General features: G+C 33.8%; 1 protein-coding gene across 1 annotated transcript in view; it reads right to left on the bottom strand.

Annotated features, from left to right (window-relative positions):
* Adamts6 (ADAM metallopeptidase with thrombospondin type 1 motif 6) overlaps positions 1–20,642 on the bottom strand; it is a 293,124-nt gene that overhangs the window by 19,967 nt on the left and 252,515 nt on the right. Inside the window, exons 20-21 of the mRNA XM_047555805.1 lie at positions 13,944–14,073; positions 5,987–6,191 (exon numbers count right to left, since the gene is read on the bottom strand). Coding sequence (XP_047411761.1) covers positions 5,987–6,191; positions 13,944–14,073 — 335 coding nt within the window. The remainder of the gene's footprint in view (positions 1–5,986; positions 6,192–13,943; positions 14,074–20,642) is intronic.

Here is a 20,642-nt window from a genome sequence, read left to right on the forward strand (position 1 = left end):
ATCATTCATCTTTGAGAAGTCCCCAGGAAACCAAAAATAAAACAAAACAAATAAGATTGATAATAGGAAGAGAAGTCTTTTGCAGGTAATGGTCCAGTTGATCCTCACAGAAACCCCAATAAGTAAATACTATTATCATGCCTATTTTAGAGGTGAGGAAACTGAAGCACTGAGAAATATGGATAAATCCAGATGGCAGTTTCCTAATAGAATAAAGCTCAAGAGACAAATGTCAAGGACACAAACCATCTGTAGGACAATGTGCAGTTATGTGCAAGGCTAATCATATAACGACTTGGAAGTCATTATATCCAAGAATACAAAATTGTATTCAAAACTTGACTAAGTAAGCCAAGGCTATTCAATCTGATAACAGCTGAGGTTGAGAAATAATCAACTGCATTCTCAAAGTAGTAAATGGCTGAAAACTGCAGTAATTTCCCCTTATATGCAGTTTTGCTTTCTGTGGTTTCATGGTGTGAAAATATTAAATGAGAAATAAACAATTCATAAATTTTAAATTGCACATAATTTTGAGTATTGTGATGAAATTTTGTGCAGTCCTGCTGGGAACATGAATTATCCATTTGTTCAGCATATCCACACTGTATATGCTACACTCCATCCCCACTTAGTAGCCACCTTGGTTATCATGTTGATTGTAATTATTAACACAGTGCTTCTGTTCAAGTAACTTATTTTACTGAATGGTTACAAAGTGCAAGAGTAGTGATACAGGTAATTTGAATATGCCAAAGAGAAGCAGTAAAGTGTTTCCTTTAAGAGATGAATACTTTAAACATAAGGAAAGAAAAAATATCATATACTGAGGTTGCTACAATTTACAGTAAGAATGAATCTTCTGAATGCATTTTCTGTTCAGAATCTGTGAAACTGTGAAGAAAGAAAAAGAAATTTATGCAAGTTTTGCTGTTGCAGCTCAAATGACAAAACGTATGGTTACATTGTGTGATAAATCCTTAGTTGAAATGGGAAAAGGCATTATATTTGAAGATGGAAAACATGAACATAAAATGTGTTTCAAAAGCAGTCGGCTATATGAGGATTTTAGCAAGATATCCTCTGAAATGAGTGACAATTAAGGGTTGGTTACAAATTCAAGACTTTAAAGTTTGGACTGAAAAATACAAAAATTCCTGGAGAGGTTACAACTAACTACTAGTGAAGAAGTTGTTGATCTAGTCACAAATATTACATGTCTACAGTCAGACTCTCAACTCTGGTCTCTGCAAATATTGCACTTCTTAAGGGTCATTATAAACTAAATGTTTAACAAATGTTTCTAAAACACAGTAAAGTACAGGAATGTTACTTAGAACAGGTTCATTCTCAGTAGAACTTGATCCAGTAAATCCTTTGACCTAATGCAAGAGATGGTCAAGAGGAAACATCCTTAGTTGTTTTTATTTTTACTTCTACCCTCTGCTTTTTTAAGCTTCAATATCACTATTGACTTTCTTTAGCTTGCTGACAAAGAAATGTGGTTTCCATCTGACAATCTCAGTTTTATCTAGTCACCTAAAAATTTAAAAAATTCTAGAAAAGCAAGATGTAGTCATAGCTATGTATATGATTAACAGGCATTTGCCTAAGTGTGAATGCTTCAGAGCATTCTACAGAAGTAATCACCAGTTTGTACCCATGCAAGAGGTATGTTTTTGCACATTCTTTTGAGTACACAATAAGTCCATTAGTAATCATTAAAATTTAAATATGTAGTTCAGTAATAAAAATTCATTTTAAGTTAAAGAATAGTTACAGAAATCTCATAATAAACCATTTTGTGGAGAAGATATTATTTTAGTGGACAATTCATTCTTTAATAAAACTATTCGTTTCTTCTTATTGTAGGTAAATACCTACTCTTTCTTCTTTTAATCACAAATTAGAATCTCACAATTAATTTAAACCTGACCAGATCATCTGTTTTATCTTTCATTGCAGCAGGATATAGAAGGTGGTTCTTATGAGACACATTCATGCTTTTGCTTAATGTTCTTTGATTAAGAAGATGCAAGAACATATTTTGCAGAAAACATGTACTTGAAACCACAACAACGGAAACAATTTAGTCCTCATGTGTAATAAAGAGAAGAATTAACATTTCAGGGTTAGACTGAGTTCTTGCAGGAGAGGTTTAATTTACTTAAATATAGGACCAGAGGAGAACATAAGAGTAGGCATGGTGATGTCACAACTGCCTTCTCAAACATGTTCTGTGTAGGTAGGTTGTAGGTAGACCCACCACTAGCCCTGTCTTTAAATAATACTTCCTCAATGTAAGTCCTACAAAGTCAGTTAAATATGATGTCAGTTATCCACTTGTCCAAAAGAAGTACAACAGACCCTTTCCAACAGGTACTCTTCAGTGTCAGAAACCGCTCTGACACATCAGAAGAATGGATTAGGACTGCTGGAGCCCATCACAGTAGCAGCAATGCTTAAGAGCTACTTGTCAAGTGATAATAAAGAAGAAAACCATTTAAAAGTCCAACATAGCAAGGCTGATCCCAAGATTGAGGACATATTGTAGAAAATAGGAAAGCTGTGGCTTCATTATTTTCACAAAAGGCTGCTTGATGAGCCATCTTCCTGCACCCAAATTTGGCCTTTTTTTTTTTTTTTTTTTTTTTCTCTGTTGCCATAAGCACTGGGTGGGCTTAACCAAAGGGGAAAATGGTTGCTGGCTTTACAACAATGGAAATTTTATACTGTATTAGAGTAGCCAGCAAAGAAAAGTAAAGGGTCAAAAGGTAAATTCCTCTTACTACAACATATTTTCACCAAGTGAACCTCACCCTTATGATTAACAGAGCTCAAAGGCTGAGAGTTGAAAATGAGGAGAGAGCAGAAAGAAGAGGGAAGTTTTCATGGGTGTGTCAAAAGAAATTGTGTAAAATATTTGTAAAATGTTAAGTGAAAGATTGAACGTTGCCTGCTCTTCTGCCCAGAACTCCTGCTGTCATTAGTGGAAGTTGTTCCACTTCTCTGGGAAGAACAGGCTCCTGTTCTCACTTTGTTCTCCACAGTTACTCAGATATTTATTTCACTTTCTGCTCTTTATTCTGATTTATTTATAACCCATCTAGGGAAGAGATGGGCTTCCTGGTAAAGTAAGGAAGTGGAAGCCCAAGAGTGAAACCCACCCTTTGCAAAATAAACAGGAGCGATACCATGGGGCAAAAATCATCTTTCCTACTGAACAAAGGATGATGAAGGAGGTAAAGATGATGTTCAAGTAGATAGTACTGGCAGCATTTCTTGAGCTATGCTTACCCCACAATAGTTCTCTGGGTCATCTGTAGAGAAACAATAGCAGCTAGTAATAATTTATCTGAGATAGTGGTCCCAACATGTGAACTCCACCTCCCCAGCCCATCTTCTTTTTCTTAAGTGTTTGACTCGGCTATCTTGAAGATAGCAGAAATATGATTGAAAATACCCTCTGCTTATATGTATTTCTTCAACAACTCCCAGGAATACCTATAAGCCTCTAAGAACCATTTGAGAAAGTTACTGTAAACACTGGGTAGAAAAGAATAAAGAATTTTAAAAGTAGGGTAAACACAGTCTATGTGAAATTGAATTCAGATGAAAACCTTAAAATGGTATTTGGAATGGAAGCATATTGGTAAATATATATAAGCTATTTCTTAAGGTGATTATATTTTGGTGGTTTTATTTTAAAACAAAAATGCAATGATAGGTCAGGAGACAATGTACAATGTCTGTATATAAGGAAGTTTTGGTATTTTAGTGGTTGGCAAAACTTTCTTCTAGTTTCTGCTTATGAAGGATGATTTCGCATAGTTTTGCTTTCAAGCCTATTACCTATTACTACTTTATTTCATCTTATCTTTACTTAATCTTGAAAACAAACTTTTTTCACACCCTGCTTTCATCTTACAATTGTTTTGTTTTTGTTCAGTTGATTCTCTTATCAGGAATACCTTCTCTAGTTTCCCTATTCTTTTCAGATTCTATTACCTCTCAACATTCAGTTCAACTCCCAGCAACTGAAAACACTGTGATCCAAGCTACTCTTATCTGCTTAGCCCTGAATTTCTATATGAGTTATACATTTATACATCACAATCCACTGTTAATTAACCACTGCCATATTAATGTCTAATTGCTTCATGAACATTTTCCATTTTAACAAGATTCTTTCATACTTTCCATGGTGCCTATCCCAGTAAACACAATTATACTTACCGACTTGACCTGAAATTCTGACTCTTGCAGCAAATTGTAATATAACGTCTTCCATTTTGATTTTCCCATAATAAACTGTCATCATTATTAATTAATATTTATGGATTTATATAAGGATCCTGGGTACTAATAAATATCTGATCCTGCAAAATGTCTATTTTTTAAATATTGAATTTCACCTTTCAAATGAATTTAGAAGTTAATGCACCGACTAGTAGGGAAAAGAAGTCTGTACGTTTTCTGTCACCATGGACTGGATAATACCAATGACTGTATATTTCATTGAAACTACAAATAAGATGTAGGTAGAATGTAATTATTAAAGCTGGAGTATGGCCAGGAAACTTAGGAGAACACTCCCAATTCGTGCCAGAGTCCATGGATAATCATGAGTCAGAATCATTACTTCCATGTACCATCTTCAACACAGTTCTTCTAGCCTGTTCCTTCCTTCAGTAAAATAAGGTCACCCAACCAGTAAGTTTACAGGGGGAATAGTTACATCCAGAGGTTCCTAAAGAACAATGTTTAATTTTTTCACTTGTTTTTGACAAACTCATGAGGTCTACAGGAAATACCCAAAGTAAGTACCACAGTGTTTCCAGCAGGATATATTAGAATAGAGTCTGTAATACATCCTGTTTTGCTAACATGAAAGAATTATCTCTAGTCAGTTATTTATTCTTTTTAACACTAACCACTGCTATAGAAGATTCAGTTTTTCTTTGTGAAATGTGGAAAATGCTATAGTGTGTGTATGTACATGTCTTATGCATACTGAGGGGTCAAAAATTAACTACCTCTTCTCTCATTTTCCACAATATCACTTTTCTAAGGTCCTCTAGTTTATATTATTTTGTATATATCCATGTCCCCCAAAACATCTGAGTCCCATCTTACATAATAATCATGTAAGTGAAGATGATGGTTAATTCTGAACTTGACTTTTTGGTATATCCCTCAGCTCCAGGTCTCTTCCTCAGATGCAAATAGAGGCAATTAAAACATATAGATATATCACAAATTATAATAAATCAATAAAGATTCATATCTAAAAAGTATATGATTAGGTTGTTACATAACTTGAAAAGCAGATTTTTAAAAATCTGTGCCTTCCAACTGAGATCCTAGAAAAGGTCACTCTAGGTTTTCAATAATTTGGGACAAGGAAAGTCTTGTTTATTTTATTTTATTTTGGTACTGGGCATTTAACCCAGGGGTATCCTACCACTAAGCTCTATCCCAAGCCCTTTTCATTTCTTACTTTGAGACAGGGTCTCACCAAGTTGCCCAGGCTGGCCTTGAACTTGTGATCCTTCTGCTCCAGTATCCAGAGCAACTGGGATTATAGGTATGTGCCACTAGGCCTGACTGGACTAAGAAAAGCTCTTGACTGTTCTTTTGAACTTCAGTTTTTAATCACATATCCGTAATTCTGAGTTTGTGATGCTATTTGTATAGTAAGAAGGAAAAAAAAAACTCATATGAGTACCCACTATATTATTATTTCAGATTCATTGTAGACTTCTTTTTAATCAAATTGATGCATAGTTTCTTATTGACTTCCTTGACTCAAAAATCCCTTACTTTCTGATAAGCAGCAATAAAATAAAACATGGCCGAATTCACTGTCATGCAGTTCTTACTTGTTAAGTTCTAAGATGCTCACATGCTCAGGTGTCCTTAATATTAAATGCTTTGGTATTGATAGTTAAGACATCTGAAAACATACAGCCTCAGATTTCCTTACTTCGGACCAGTCCAAAGCCACCCACTGAGGTGGACATGACTGGTTGTTGCAGGGCTCTTTTTCGATAGGCCGGTGTGTTAAACAACCACTATAGTCCAGTGTCTCCTCCTCAGAAGGTCCGATCTTCCTGATGCAGAGCACCGCCCTTGTGCGCATCCCACCATCACAAGTCTTGCTGCACTCCAACCAATCCCCAATGAACCACCTGCAGCAATAAGTGGAAGAAACACAGAAAAGCATATCCTCAGTGCATCCAGAGATTTCCAGCCCAGTGAAGGCACTTTCATGAATGGACTATATCCTTGTTCTAGAAAAGCTTACAGTCCATGTTGGTTAATATAACAAGCGGCAAATGGAAGAGTCACTAAGGAAGACTATTCAGTGTCAGTTAGAAATAAGTTTCCAGTGCCGTGCTGGTAAATGTTTGATAACTGGCTTTCCATGGGGAAGTGAGTTCTGAATTGGGGCATCTGCCTATTTTGGGGGTGTAATATCTTACTATGGTTGATTTCAAGATTCCTGTTTGAAACACTGAATATGAACAGGAGGCGATCAGCTAATACTAGTGTCTCAAGAATGAGTACTAGCCAGCTTATATGTCTGGCATATAACCAACAGAAACAGTTACTAATTTTAATAGCATTATATTGAGGCTGGAAGACAGTAGGTCTTTACAGTACTTATTGGGACAGAGAGGCCCAGGTATCTATATATTTATACCCTTAAAACACCTTTGGCAAAGGTAAAGCCTTAAGTCAGCTCTATGAAAACATAGAGATCCCTTGTTCTAACTCCTTTACTCCTAAAATCAGCTTCTATGTGGCTAATGTGGGAAGAAATTCAAATGTCTTAAATGAACACATCTCACATTTGTAGTTATATCCATTCCTTTTCCTTAGTCACCAATGAACTTTCATATATATATATAATTTAAGAGCAATGATGGAACAAGGATCCCCCATCCTGCCTTTCAACTGAATTTTATTTTAATATTGTTGAATATAGAATGTAAATATAAAGATGTTTTCTTCAATATATGATTATTTAAGTCATGCACCTATCATCAATTAACATGCTAATGCTCTTGAGTGGGAGACTACCCAGATAGAACATATAAAGCTTAAGAAAAAATTCCTTATTATTTCCCTAAGTACCATTCCATTATGTCAGTTTCGTATATGGAAGGTACATTTCAGTGAAGTCAGAATACGTGTATCCTGTATTTAGCCAACAAAATCACAATGGTATTTGTTTAATATTATTTGGATTATTATTTATAGAGGAAAATCAGTATTCAGAAATACCATAGCTAACCAGTTTTTCAATTAAAAAAGCTCTCAAAATCTAAAAATTTGCAATCTAAAATTCATCTAAAAATGATAATCCTGAATTTTAAAAATCTGAAATTAGCTTTTTTATTGTTGTTTGTTAAGTCATTGTCCAAGGGAGATTTAAAGTGATTGTTATATTCTTTCCTGTATGTTTTCCACAGATGAACATGATCCCAAGTTCTTAGTACCATTTTTGGTTAAGGAGGAAAATGTGTATGGAGAATAATAACTTTCATGCCAGTCATAGTGAAACTCTGATTCAATTTGCAACAGTGATTTCATCACCAAGGTTAGGGGATAAAACAGAAATGTGTATAACTCAGTCACAAAAAGTTCACTCATACTACCTCCAGTCATGATCTCATTAGCTCTCATAATGTAAAAGGGATGGAGACCTTCAAATTAAACACAGGTGCCTGGGGTAAGAGCAGTGATTCAGGAGGTGTTAGTGTTCTTTGGAGCAGAGGGTCAGGCCCACCTCTGCCTTTTTGCTCTTTGTCCCTTCTTTTATTGCCAACCATCTTTTCTCAGAAACTTAGCCTAGATATATCATTCTACCCTTCAACTTGGAATATATGAAAGCAAAAGTATTAATCACCCTCACAATTTCCTCTCTGACTTTAATTTCAGGCATCACCATTCAGTCCCTGTTGCATCTTTATTGCTTATCATATTATCCCTTCCATGTTTTTCTCCGAAGGATTAAATCACACCCTAGTTATTTAAATAGTCTTGCAATTATACCACGGTATCTGCTTGTCTCCATTATCCTGTATCGTTTAAGACGTACTGCTTCCTTCATCTCCCTTCTCTGCCTATTTAACCCTCTGCTGATATTCTCCCTAGTTTTCTGTCATTTTCCTTCCCTTTCTTTAGATTTGGTGGTAAAAGCATGAACACAGAAATTCTGTCACAGCCAGAACAATCCCAGGGTTGGTTCTTTCTGCCCTCTTTCCAACGCCCAGTGATCAAATTGTGTTCATCCTCATAATGCCCTCATATCCATTAGAGGCTAATAATCAGTGGGATTCACATTTGAGAGTCTGAAATCAGTGGTTTATTGTAGCCTGTGTAATATGATGTGCATCTTAGTCTCTTATTATTAACAATAATATTATTTGGAGGAACAAATAAGGGAGACACTATACCAAATTTTGTCCCAATTTGATTAAGCAGAATACTTTTGAAGAAAGACCCACCTTAAAACCAGAATAATATTTTTGCTTTGTAATTCAAAGGAAGATGGCAGAAAACATGAAAATAAACTGCTATTAAATATCTGGATTGAGAGAGAAAGAGAGGGTGAATGCATGCTAGAATTGGAGCTCAGTGATTAGCATGAGCAAAGCCCAGGGTTTGATCCCCAGCACTGCAAAAGAAAAGAAAACAAACAAACAAAAACCAAAATAATAAGACCCAGAGAAAGAAAGAGATTTCCCAGATCTTGTCCCAGAGTCAAGGGCTATATTATCAACCCTTTTCATCAACATGATATAGCAAAATTTTTAAATTTTTTCCAGAATTTGGCAATAACATCTTCAATTGGCAAGATATTCAATTATATAACCTGTTGTCTACTTACCAAGATACTAAAAAAATTTCTTAGGTTTAAAGATAAACCTAAGAAATAAACCTAATAAATGTTCAGAAAGATTTTCAAAACAAAAAATTGTTAAAAAAAAAAAGAAATAGTTTCTTAGTTAATTGGAAAGTAAAACTAATGTTAAGCAGAACTCTCTATGCCGTAAACATTCTATGGTTGAGGTTTCCCTAAATAAAAAAAAAAAAAAATCAATTTAATAATAAACATCTCTGAAGTTATAGCAATTGAGAATATGTCAATGAAGTGAGCAAAATTAGATGTATTAAAAGGCTATCAGACAGTTGCTTTGTAACTTACAATGTTAGTGATGTCTGGTGTAATGGGAAAAACATCACCAGAGATTAGAATATCCTCATCTATAAAATGATGGGAGTTGGCTGAAATAATTTCTGTGATTCTCCCCAGGTTTTAACTTTGGAGTTTTATAGTGGACTCTGATGAATCTTTTTCTAAACTTAAAATAACAAATTATACTTGTCCATGGGTGAGGTTCAATGACTCAATAATTATTAAGTATTATACCATAAAAATACCATTAAATAAAACCTAGCCTCTGGATAAAAATTAATTCTTACCACTCCAGGCTTCCTTTAGCACTTTTGCTTACAACTCTGTTACTGTACTTATAATATTTTATCTTACACTATTTTTATAGGTTTTTTGCCCAGTTAGTTGGTCCTTATGAATGTAAAGTATAGTGTATTCCACATTCCAGTTGATTAATCAATTTTTTTAACTCTTGGTCACAGTATTAATATAATGTATGGTTTCTTATTTTTATATTTGTTTTTCACAAATAGAAAAAACACAGTGTCATAGAGGAACAAAATGTAATATTAGTACTCAAGGATTCTTCATATGAGGTCATGTGTCAAATATTCTTGCTATTAAAACACAAACATGGCAAAAAAAAAAAACTGAACTTGACCTTTCTCTTTGGATTCCAACTTGGCACTGCTTCCTTTTCTTATGGAGAGACACTAGTTTCCTATCAGTCATATCCTTTAATATCAACTCCTCCCTTTCCTTTTTTCCAATTATTTAAGCCTACGTCAAGAATTCCACTATTTTTACTCATAGTCAATTCGCCACCTCGACTACTATACTTTTCTCATAAAAAACGTTGCTGCCATGAATATTCTGTTTTCCCAGAAAGGTCTCTGCTGTCCTTTCAAAGATTTCCAAATAAGCACTATTACTGTTTCCCCACCAATGCCTTTTTTTGTCTGTTCTTCCACATTTCCTATCATTTTTCCTTATACAACGCAATGACAAATCTTACAGTCCTCTATTTTTCTATACTGTACTTACAAATGGTTTCAATATAAAGATATTTGTAAGTACAGTAAATAAAGACATTTGTAAGACATTTTCAAATATTTTATTATTTGAAAAGATACTTTCTAAGAAAAAAATACTACATGGGGTTTTAAATTAATGGTATGAGAAGAAATAATATTTGAAAATACAGATTCTTTCCTTTTTTTTTTTTTTTCAGATTCTTTCCTTGAATCAGGCAAACAGACATCAGATAGATTATGCTTTACATTAAAATAAGAAAAGAAAGTTTGAAAATATGATTTTAGAATGAATAAGACATTACTAAACATTATACCAATGAAAGAAACAAAAATTACAATTTTCCTAAATCATATTTTGAATTTTATAAGTAAGTATAAATCAGAACATCATAAAGAATATGAAACTTACATGAAAAAACTAGGAAAAAGCACTTGGTACACAAATAAAAGAGTTAATATTCTTAATAGATCAAGAGTTCATACAAATAAATAACAAAATGATAAATACTTCCACAGAAAAATTGGACATGAAAAGTAAAAGAGAAGTTGTATAAATGACCACTATTATTTAAAAATATGTGGCCTCATCAGCAATCCAAGAAATTTAATATAAAATAGCAATTAGATATCAACATTTTTCACCCCATAAAGTAACTCAAACTGTTTATAAATTATAATACTCAACTGTTTTCAGTACAGGGAAATGGCATTCTTACGTCTTGCTAGTGGGAGTATATATTCCTACAGTTTTCTGGAGAGCAATTTAAGAATATGCTTCAAAGACTAAAATTTGCTTCCTTTTGATTCAGAAATTTTATTCCTGCTTATTTAGCATAAGGGCATAATTAAGGAAAGTAGTGGCAAAAACGATTAGTGCTGTGGTATCACAGGAGATCAAAAGCTAGAAGATAGTCATGATGTATCTACTATATACTGTCAAAGATATTTAATTTTCAAAATATGTAGAGAATTGACTACAAAGCATATATATTATGCATTTTATGTTATATAATATATTGGAAATACATCAAATTATTAACAGTGCTGTTATAGGTGTTTTTATTTTCTTCTTTTTATTTATCTGCCTATCACTTAATCATCTGGGAAAAAAAAACCTATCTCCTTTCTTCACACTAATTAAAAATCTTACTGAACTGTAGTAGTCTTTCTATGATTTTTATCCCTATAAGTATCTTCATCTACTGGGAATCTTATTATATATGACAATAATCCTGAAAAACTAAGATTTCCTCTTTCATAATCCAAATTCAAAAAAATAAAGAAAAAATTTAAAAGAAACTAAGAAAAAAATGGACTAATAGTAAACAATATTTAAAATAAGTTCGTTGAGGCCTTTCCAAAAAAGAAAACTCTGAAACTAAAATTTTCTTTTTGCATATTCCTTTTATCTTTCTCTTTTGAATTCCATCCCCCAACTTTCAAACTTCATTTCAGAACTACAAAAGGAAAGGAGATAGGAAATTAAATTAAATCACATGTTACTATGTCAGATATCCTTAAACCATTAAACAAAATCCTCAAATGTAATATTCAAACCCATAATATGTGAGATGGAATGACCACTGATTGAACTCTCTAAGGACAGTGAACATTTAAGCATGTAATTTTAAACAAATAAAAAAAAGTCTACGCCAAGATAAAGCAGGTGTAACCAGTAACATTCAAATGCTTTAAATGACTGATTAAATTCCAAACATGATACTTAAAATCCTGAGGGTCAGGGAATTAACTTGGATTGAGACTCACAATTACATGAAAACATGCTAAAGTTATTGGAATCATGGAAGGAGACAAAATTAGCCCATGGATTTTGAACATCACTTTGTTGTATATAATTTTTTCTATTTATCTTGAGATAAATTTATAAAAGATTGGCAAAAAAGAGAAAAAATTTTAAAAATAAATAACTTGTCTTCATAATACATAATAGGTCACATTTCCATATTTTTCCATGCCTTAGTGTATTGCTTTTTTTTTTTAAACATTCATTACTTGTGTATCTAGTTGTCTATTTATTTATTTTTGTGGTGCTGGGGATTGAACCCAGGGCCTTGTATTTACGAGGCAAGCACGCTACCAACTGAACTATATCCCCAGCCCTCCATGTCTTAGTTTTAAGGAATTAGTTATATGGCAATCACTTTTTAAAAAGAATAGACACAAAAGTATAAAATCTTAGAATAAAAATTTCTATCATTCTAGATACTTGGTGCTATTTACTTGGTAGTTATTACCCTAAAACTTTTCAAGAGACTAGAAGTGAAAAATCTCCCCTTAAGATTCAAATATTCAGGCAGAAACTGGCTTTGGATAAAGTAAGTTTATAGGCATCACTGTTTTGGAATAAATAGGAAGAAATGGGTCTTTCTTTAATCATTTTAGATACCTGGATTTTTATCCATTGTAAGCCCTAGGTTTTTGTGACTCCACTGTGATCATTTTGAGAAAAGGAGATTATTTCGTTATGAAGCTTTCCTCTACAGTTGTAGAGTTTGGGACATATACATTAATTTGCTTACTTTTTTTCCTTATCAATTTCTTTTTAGGACACTTAGCTGACCAAAGGGTTAATGGTTAGTCTGATTCCTCAAACAAGAGTGAAATGACATTCATGTCATTCATGTGTTTTTTCTTGCAGTTGGCAGTCTGGCAAAATCCCTAAAAAATCAGTACTGTCATGATCAAATCAGTATCCTGGTCTTTTCCCACATAATTATTGCCTTTTGCTTAATCAAGAAACCTTTCTGTTTTTACAGATTATAAAGTATGACTCGCTGACAGCAAATCTTATTTTAGAGCCATTGTTAAAACGAATGGCTCTCTCCTTGTGCTTCTCTTTACAGTGAACTGCAACTGCTACATTGATCAACAAAAAGAAACTGAAGGAAAACTTTGGGCCTGGATCCAGCACTCAGAAGACAGGATAGCTTAGAACTTAAAAACTGGGTCAATAAATTAAAGCACTAATGTTCCATTCCAGAGTATTTCTAAGCCATTTAAAAAGTCTTAAGGACCTAGGATAAATATCTAGAAAAGAGGAGTGCAAACAAATCAATTTGTTGTTGTTACTGTTGTTAAATATAAGACGCCAATATTTCACGTATCTTTACAAAAGGGAAAGCCAGACGCAGTGGCACACACCTGCAATCTCAGCAGCAGTTCAGGAGGCTGAAGCAGGAATATCTCGAGTTCAAAGTCAGCCTCAGCAACTGCTAGGCACTAAGCAACTCAGTGAGACCCTGTCTCTAAATAAAATACAAAATTGGGTTGGGGATGTGGCTCAGTGGTTGAGTGCCCCTGAGTTCAATTCCCAGTACCAAAAAATACAAAAAACAAAAAAAGGTGTGTGGGGGAAAATGCCAATTACTGCTGTAAGACCCATCAGTTGCAAAATGAATCCTGATTTCATGGTTTTAAAATGTGAAAAGATATACCTTAGAATTGATAAAATATAACCAGTTCCAGCACTGTGTCAGGATCCAATTCATTGAAGTTTCTGCTTTTAAGGAATTAGTAATCAAAGTATATGAATAAATAGGAATCCTTACTCAGGGAAAAGGACATCAAAATTTCACCATCTATGTTGTTTCCTCCCTTTTACTCAGCCTCATTTATTTGTATTATATGTTTCCAAATATGAATACATGATGTTTTCCTCTCTGTACCTGGAAGACTAGTTCTTGCTTCTTTCTCTTACTTACTCAGGTGGGCAGGGCTCAGAGTTGCAGGCTCTTTGATTTTCAGGTGGCTTACTGTCAGGGTCACAGTAATTGTTCTGGACAATGGAGTTGTCATCCAACCTTTTACAGACCACCTCCTGTCTTTGGACACCTTGAGGAAAGGAGGACATCATTAATTGAAGAGCAGTTCACCTTCCAAAAAGGTGGGTATGCATAGCTTTCCTCTGTTGGGGATCAACCTCACTGGATCGCTGCTGTCTTATCTGTTCCAGAAACACTTGACTGCTTCTCTAAAAAGGAGAGAAGTCCTGGTCATTATACTGAAATTTTAGGCAAAATCATTGTTCTCATATTTAGAAACAACTGTTTTCAAATCCAGAAAAGAAACTATTGGTAACTTTATAAACAATTAGTATTTCCATCTGTATATTCTTCTTCGTGCTTTCCTTAAAAAAACAAAACAAACAAAACCCTTAAATTTCCCAAATTACCATTAGATAAAATGTATTAACATATATTTCAATGCAAATCAATAGCTGTATATTTATTTAAAAATAAACGGTAGGGATCAATTTACTTTTTGATATTTTGTAGGACAAATCCCACCAGTTTAGTCTTTGTTAGGCACACATCACATCCACACATTTCATTTTTTTCCATTTACATATGTATCACTCTAAAACCCCAGGAAGTTTAGAATTCAAAGATTGCAGTGGACTTCTTTTGGACTATAACCAACTAGTCTGTTTGCTCTAACAGAGTTGGATACCTGTTGATTATACCATTGTCAAAGAAATATATACATAATTCATTCAAATATTAATTTTCAAAATACTTATTCATAAAAAATTAGTCTGTGTGATCTATTTACCACAACTAAAAATATCCTCATGATAAGTTTGTAAAATTCTAAATATATGTTTATTATTTATTGGCAAAGATATTCACCACAACTTGCTCACATTTCTCAAAATACAAAGACACACACAATACATAATCTTATTTGTAAACACCCCAGGCGAATAAGTTTTAGGTATACTTTCTTTAGGGTCAAGCAATCAAAAGAAGCCAAGATAGTTATGTCAAGGTATCAAAGAGAAACAAGTTAAACTAGAAGGCCATGCTTCATGTTGCTGATGATAGAGAGGCAACAGGTTACTCCCACAAGTGGAAATGAAAACACAAGCTAAGCTGTCCCTCCAATCACCAAACCCCTCCTTCCAAACAAGTAAGCTAAAGTACTCAGAAAGTACCTAAGAGCAGCTTGAATAGTAACTATCATTCCACAGTTTCACACCTTACCCATACTTCATTTGTTTTTGTTTTCAGTTGTTTTAAAATAATAGTGCCTTAAAAAAAAAAAAAAAAAAAAAAAGGTATGATCACAAATTAGGGAAATTCATGTGAAATAGGGTCATTCAGTGAAGGAAAGTTTGACCTAAAAAGCTGGGCACCAAATGCTTTCCCCAAGATCCCTCTTAAGAGTCATGACATCCTGTGGACCAGAGTACTTCAGTTGTCACATATGCACATCTTTAACTCAGTCCTTTGGATTTAAAGATTGACACAGGAACTATTAAGTTTCCCAAGCTCATAGGATCTAGATCTTGTACCCTCCATGACATCGGTGAGTAGTCAAAGAAGGTTATCTTTTTATTGCTTGCAGAGTCACCTTAGGCAACAAGTTTTTAGGTTTTCTTAGATTTAGAGATCTAACAATTAGTCAAACAATTTGCTGGCAAAATATCTAAAAGTATGTATTATATTCATTCCCTCCTAACCCCAAGAATAGGCCAAATGACTCTGTTTATGCAATGACAAGAGTTTGGAATTTTTAACTATTAAACTTTAGATTTTTGAGGGAAGAATGATTCACATCATACATAGCTGTCATCTGTTCACAGATGTTCCATGATATTCATCAGATTACCTCCCCATTGTGTCATTCCAGTGGGCAGATAACTAAGACCAAGTGGTCCACCTATACAGATATCTCTGCTATGAGTCACAGGATTCAGCTACCAACTGCAGCAATGGCTGATTATCCATCCATTCTGGTTCAATGTTTTCCTTCTATCAGGAACAGCAGAGCACTGCTTTTATAGGTTAGCATGGTTATTTATTTATTTTTCATTCAAATGTGACTATACTTGAAATAAGAATGTTGGCACCAGTACAGCTTCCTGGTTTTTACTCAGAAAAAGATAAACATTTTCAACTATACAGAATGGAACCGATATTGCTTTGTTTCAGTGGCAGAAATGTTATGTCAGTTTCTACAGGTTAAGATAAAATTTTACTTTTTAAAAAAATAACACTAGAAATGTTTTTTCTACAATAACATTTGTTCACAAGTAGCTTTTGATGTGAAAGTAGTGCTGCTTCAATTTGAATCACAGATGAAATGTTAGCAGAGATAATTAGCAGAGATTTATGTTAGATTTATATTAAGATTAAGATTTCATTTTAAGGTGAATTCTAGGCACTTACGTATCTTGAAGAAATTTTCCTACATAACATTTGTTAAAAATTTGTAAAGTAGCTGGGTGTGGTGACGCATGCCTATAATCCCAGCAGCTTGGGAGGCTGACAGGAGAATCACAAGTTCAAGGCCAACTTCAGCAACTTAGGGAGGCCCTAAGCAACTCAGTGAGACTGTCTTTAAATAAAATACAAAAAAGGGCAGGGGATGTGGTTCAGTGGTTAAGTGCCCCAAGTTCAATCCCCAGTACCAAAGAAAAGAAAAGAAAATTGGAAAATACATGAAACTATAAGAAACAAAATAAAAAGTACCTATAGTCCCATATCTTTATTCTAGAACTTTATCCTTTTGGGTTATTTTGCTATTTGGTGAGACCCAATGATTAGTTTAAAAATTACATATTTACTGGAACTAAAACTGCCAGCTAAATGTGGTTGGCAATTCCTTCACTCATTCACTCACCCATTCATTCATTCATTCAGTAGGTTATAGTTTACTAAATGTAAGGGAGTCTGCTTCTTATGAGATATTGAACTCGGAAATACAAATTGACTTAATTTTGACTAGCCCTTCCAGACTTCTTGAAAACTAGGAATTATAGGTGTTTCTGGGTTCAATTCAGCTTCATAATTTCAGATTGCTATTTTTTTATGAAATAAACATTAAAGTCCTTGATGAGACAGCTGAAGTTGCTTTTTTATGAGGATGCATTTTTTCTTGCATTCATCTTTTATTAATTTTCTTCTAAAATGTTATATTAGGCAGTGTGGTATTTCACACTCAAGAACTGCTTATTCCAGTAGCCTATTCCAAACCTTCCTATGACACTATACTAGTTTCCTCTAACAGTATACAAATCTTCCAACTTTTAACCCTGCACTCGGCAGGTTTACAGACTTTTTTTTTTCTGCTTTGATTCTAAATCAGTAGCAACATGATAACACTATAAACCATTATACCTAAAAGGATGGATTTTTAAAACACATACTTTCAAACTAAAGTAAAGGCAAGTTTTAACTCCAAAAAGTAGAAAATAAAGATCAACTGGAAATAATCTAAGTCAACAAAAGAAATGCAGTTTAGAATCTTTTTTATATGATCAAACCTCTTGAATATAGTTTCCTTTAAAGTAGTCTATAAAACATTGCTAAGTTGATTTTAAACCCTGTTGGGAATAATTACATCCAGTTACACAAAACCACTATGCTTTCAAATCTAAAGACTTATAGCTTATAACAAAAAAAAAAAAGGTGTGTGTGTGTGTGTGTGTGTGTGTGTGTGTGTATAATGTCCACATAACCAGTTCATGTACATCTAACCAAAACAATTCAAGTGCCTCTCCCCTACAGAATTTAATTGGTCAGACTTAAAACTGCACTAATTATATTTTTAAACACCTAATGTTACTGGCATGTAAACTGCCCATCTTTTTTATAAATGCAATCCTTCTTCAATGCTCAAAAATTAATGATTTCATATTATAAAAGTTAAGTACAAATTTAACTTTTTTTGCAATTCATATTTATTTTAATACTCTAAAAGGGTATATCCTATTTAAAGTCTTTTAGTCTGTTTATCTTTTGAAATTTTGATTTAAAGAACCAAATATGAGGGTATGGTGATTCTTAACAGAGAAATACAACTCTAGGGCCAGGATGTAGCTCAGTGGCAGAGTGCTTGCCTAGCTGTGTAAAACACTGGATTCGATACCCACCACTGAAAAAAAGAAAAGAAATGTAACTGTCACTTTTTGTATGTAAGTTTAAACTTGTTAGACACTATATTTAATTTTTCAATCTATTAAAAGTTAAGATCTATTTGCCCACCAACAGTTCTCTTGTACAATGGGAGGACCCACCTTAACTCACTGCTCAAGCTACACATCAAGAAATGGCTTTTAATGGCATTTTGAAGCAGCATATAACACAGGAAAAAGAGTAAGAAGCCCACCAAATAATAACTGAGCCCTGGATGGCATCATTCATTTAATGCTCTTACTCTAGGAAATGGTGAAGAGTGGTTCAGGTGAGAGAACTTCATAGTCTCAGAGCTGATCCTAAATGAAGACACAGAGAACATAGCTCCTCTTCACTTCTTGCCTTCTTCCCAGTTCCTTCTTGACTCCTCTTATAAACTATTCAAGGTTCTCATGTGCTCCCACCCTCTTTTTTCAGAGAATTAAATAATTTTATAGGCTCATTCGTCACACAATATTCAGCAATATACTGCTTTTTTCAGGGTAGCTCGTCATTTTAAAAGTAGAAAAATGGAACTAAATGCAGATAAATTAGCACTTGAAAATTTAACTTTAAAGGGTGATATATGTTTACCCAAGAAGGATGGGAGTTGAAATGGTTAAGGGCAGGAGAAAGACCTTCTAGGTCTTTTCAGAGCTACTTATGAGACCCAACACCAGATTAGACCATATGTTTGATAAATGGGCAGTCTATAACCACATATGAGTGAGTCAATAAGGAAAAGAAAGAGAGGATTAATGTATCCTTGGGACTGATGGGCTAACCAACCTCTAGATCATTGAACCTAGTACCAAAGGACATTACATCTACCCAAGAAATACATTTTTGAGGATGAAGAGGGAGAAAAAAGTTAAAAAGAAAGAGCTCATACTGAAAATGTGACTGGTGGTTAAGGCAATAATTTGCTTAACCACAGCATCCAAAGTAGCTAGCAACAAAGACAATATCATATAACCACAGTATACAGAGCATATGGCCAGCAATATCGCTTTAATCTAAATCTTCAGTGCAGATAGCATCCAAAGAATGACAAGTTCCAGGAAAAAAAAAAAAAAAAAAATGTCTCTGCTCTGCTTTCACTGTTGGAATCTGGCTGTTGTGCCGTGTGATTATTGGCCAGACTCAGCTTTTGCAGGGCAGAGCAAAGCCCATCTGCCTTGGATCTAACAGCCGGCGCCCAGGGTACCAATCAACTCCACCCATATGGCTTCCTTCTTTTGAAGAGCCTCTTGCTAGTTTTTATCTTTCAAAGGCTTCCCTTCTCTGCCTTTCAGTGTCTTCCCTTCTGTCCTAAGCAAAAGTAGATGTCCTGAGGAAACACAGGGTAATCAAAAGGAAACCACAGCTCTAAAAATACTGTATTTTTCTAGAGGAATTGCATTTAGTGATGGTAAGATAGGGATTCCTACCACTCATTAGATAGTAACAGTAATCACTTTCATGGAAAGTGTCTAAATCTATTAGAGTTCCTACTATATCTAAGGCATGACTTTCATTACCATAAAGGTGGAAAAAGAGTAAGATAATTTTGACCTCAATGAGATTACACTAAAATAGGAGTGGGATAAGGCAAGAACCATTATAATGATATTAAATGATAGAAGATATCTTATCCAATAAACTATTTCAGGTCTGATATTTTTAATTTTACAGCCCTCCAATTTTGTTAAATTGTCTAGTTTCTTTTTACCTGGTCCTTGTTGGTTTTAAGAACTCTTTTCATAGCCAAATGACTATGATGCCATTCCCTTTCACTTTTTCTTATTTTCTGTTTTTCTTCATCCCAACTTCTGCCATGTTTAGTTACTTCTTTATGAGTTCTAAGCAATTTACATAAATGACCTAAGGCAAATTTTCATGCCCTTTGTAAAATGAGACAATCAAATCAGATGATTTCTAATGTTTCTTTCAAAGACAAAATTCCATAAAGGTTGTTTCTTCTCTTCCTCCACATTTCAATAGTTCACCATTGTTTTCTCCACCTCTTTTCCCCTTCTATGTCTTTTTTTCCTCTATACTCTATAGAACAATAAATTTAGAAAACAGGTATTTTTTATTTTCCATTTGGTTTTATAGACTTATTTCAGAGCCTTAGTTGATATCAGTTCTTTTGACACCTCAAGAGGCAGAAGACTAACTAGAAATATGAACTTTTCAAAGGCACTTTTCCTAATATATTTATCCATAGTACTAAAAAGTAATCTTCATGATCTTTAGAAGGACTTCATTTTTCCTGGTATTTATTTAAAATTTTGGAGGAATAATGTTGAGAATACCAGTCCTGAACTCCTTTCATATACCAAGATGTATTTGTCACCAAATAGATTTTAAACTAAAATATTCATTTTTCTTCAAGTGAAAAAATGAGTATAGTGATATTATAAGGTTCCCTAAAAATTGGGATGATAATACTTACCATTATGGAAGACCTTATTTTTTCCAAAAGTATTTTATATATTCTACCTTGTAAGGATGGATAAT

The sequence above is a fragment of the Sciurus carolinensis genome, chromosome 6 (genome assembly GCF_902686445.1).
Source record: "Sciurus carolinensis chromosome 6, mSciCar1.2, whole genome shotgun sequence".
Classification (NCBI taxonomy): Eukaryota; Metazoa; Chordata; class Mammalia; order Rodentia; family Sciuridae; genus Sciurus; species Sciurus carolinensis.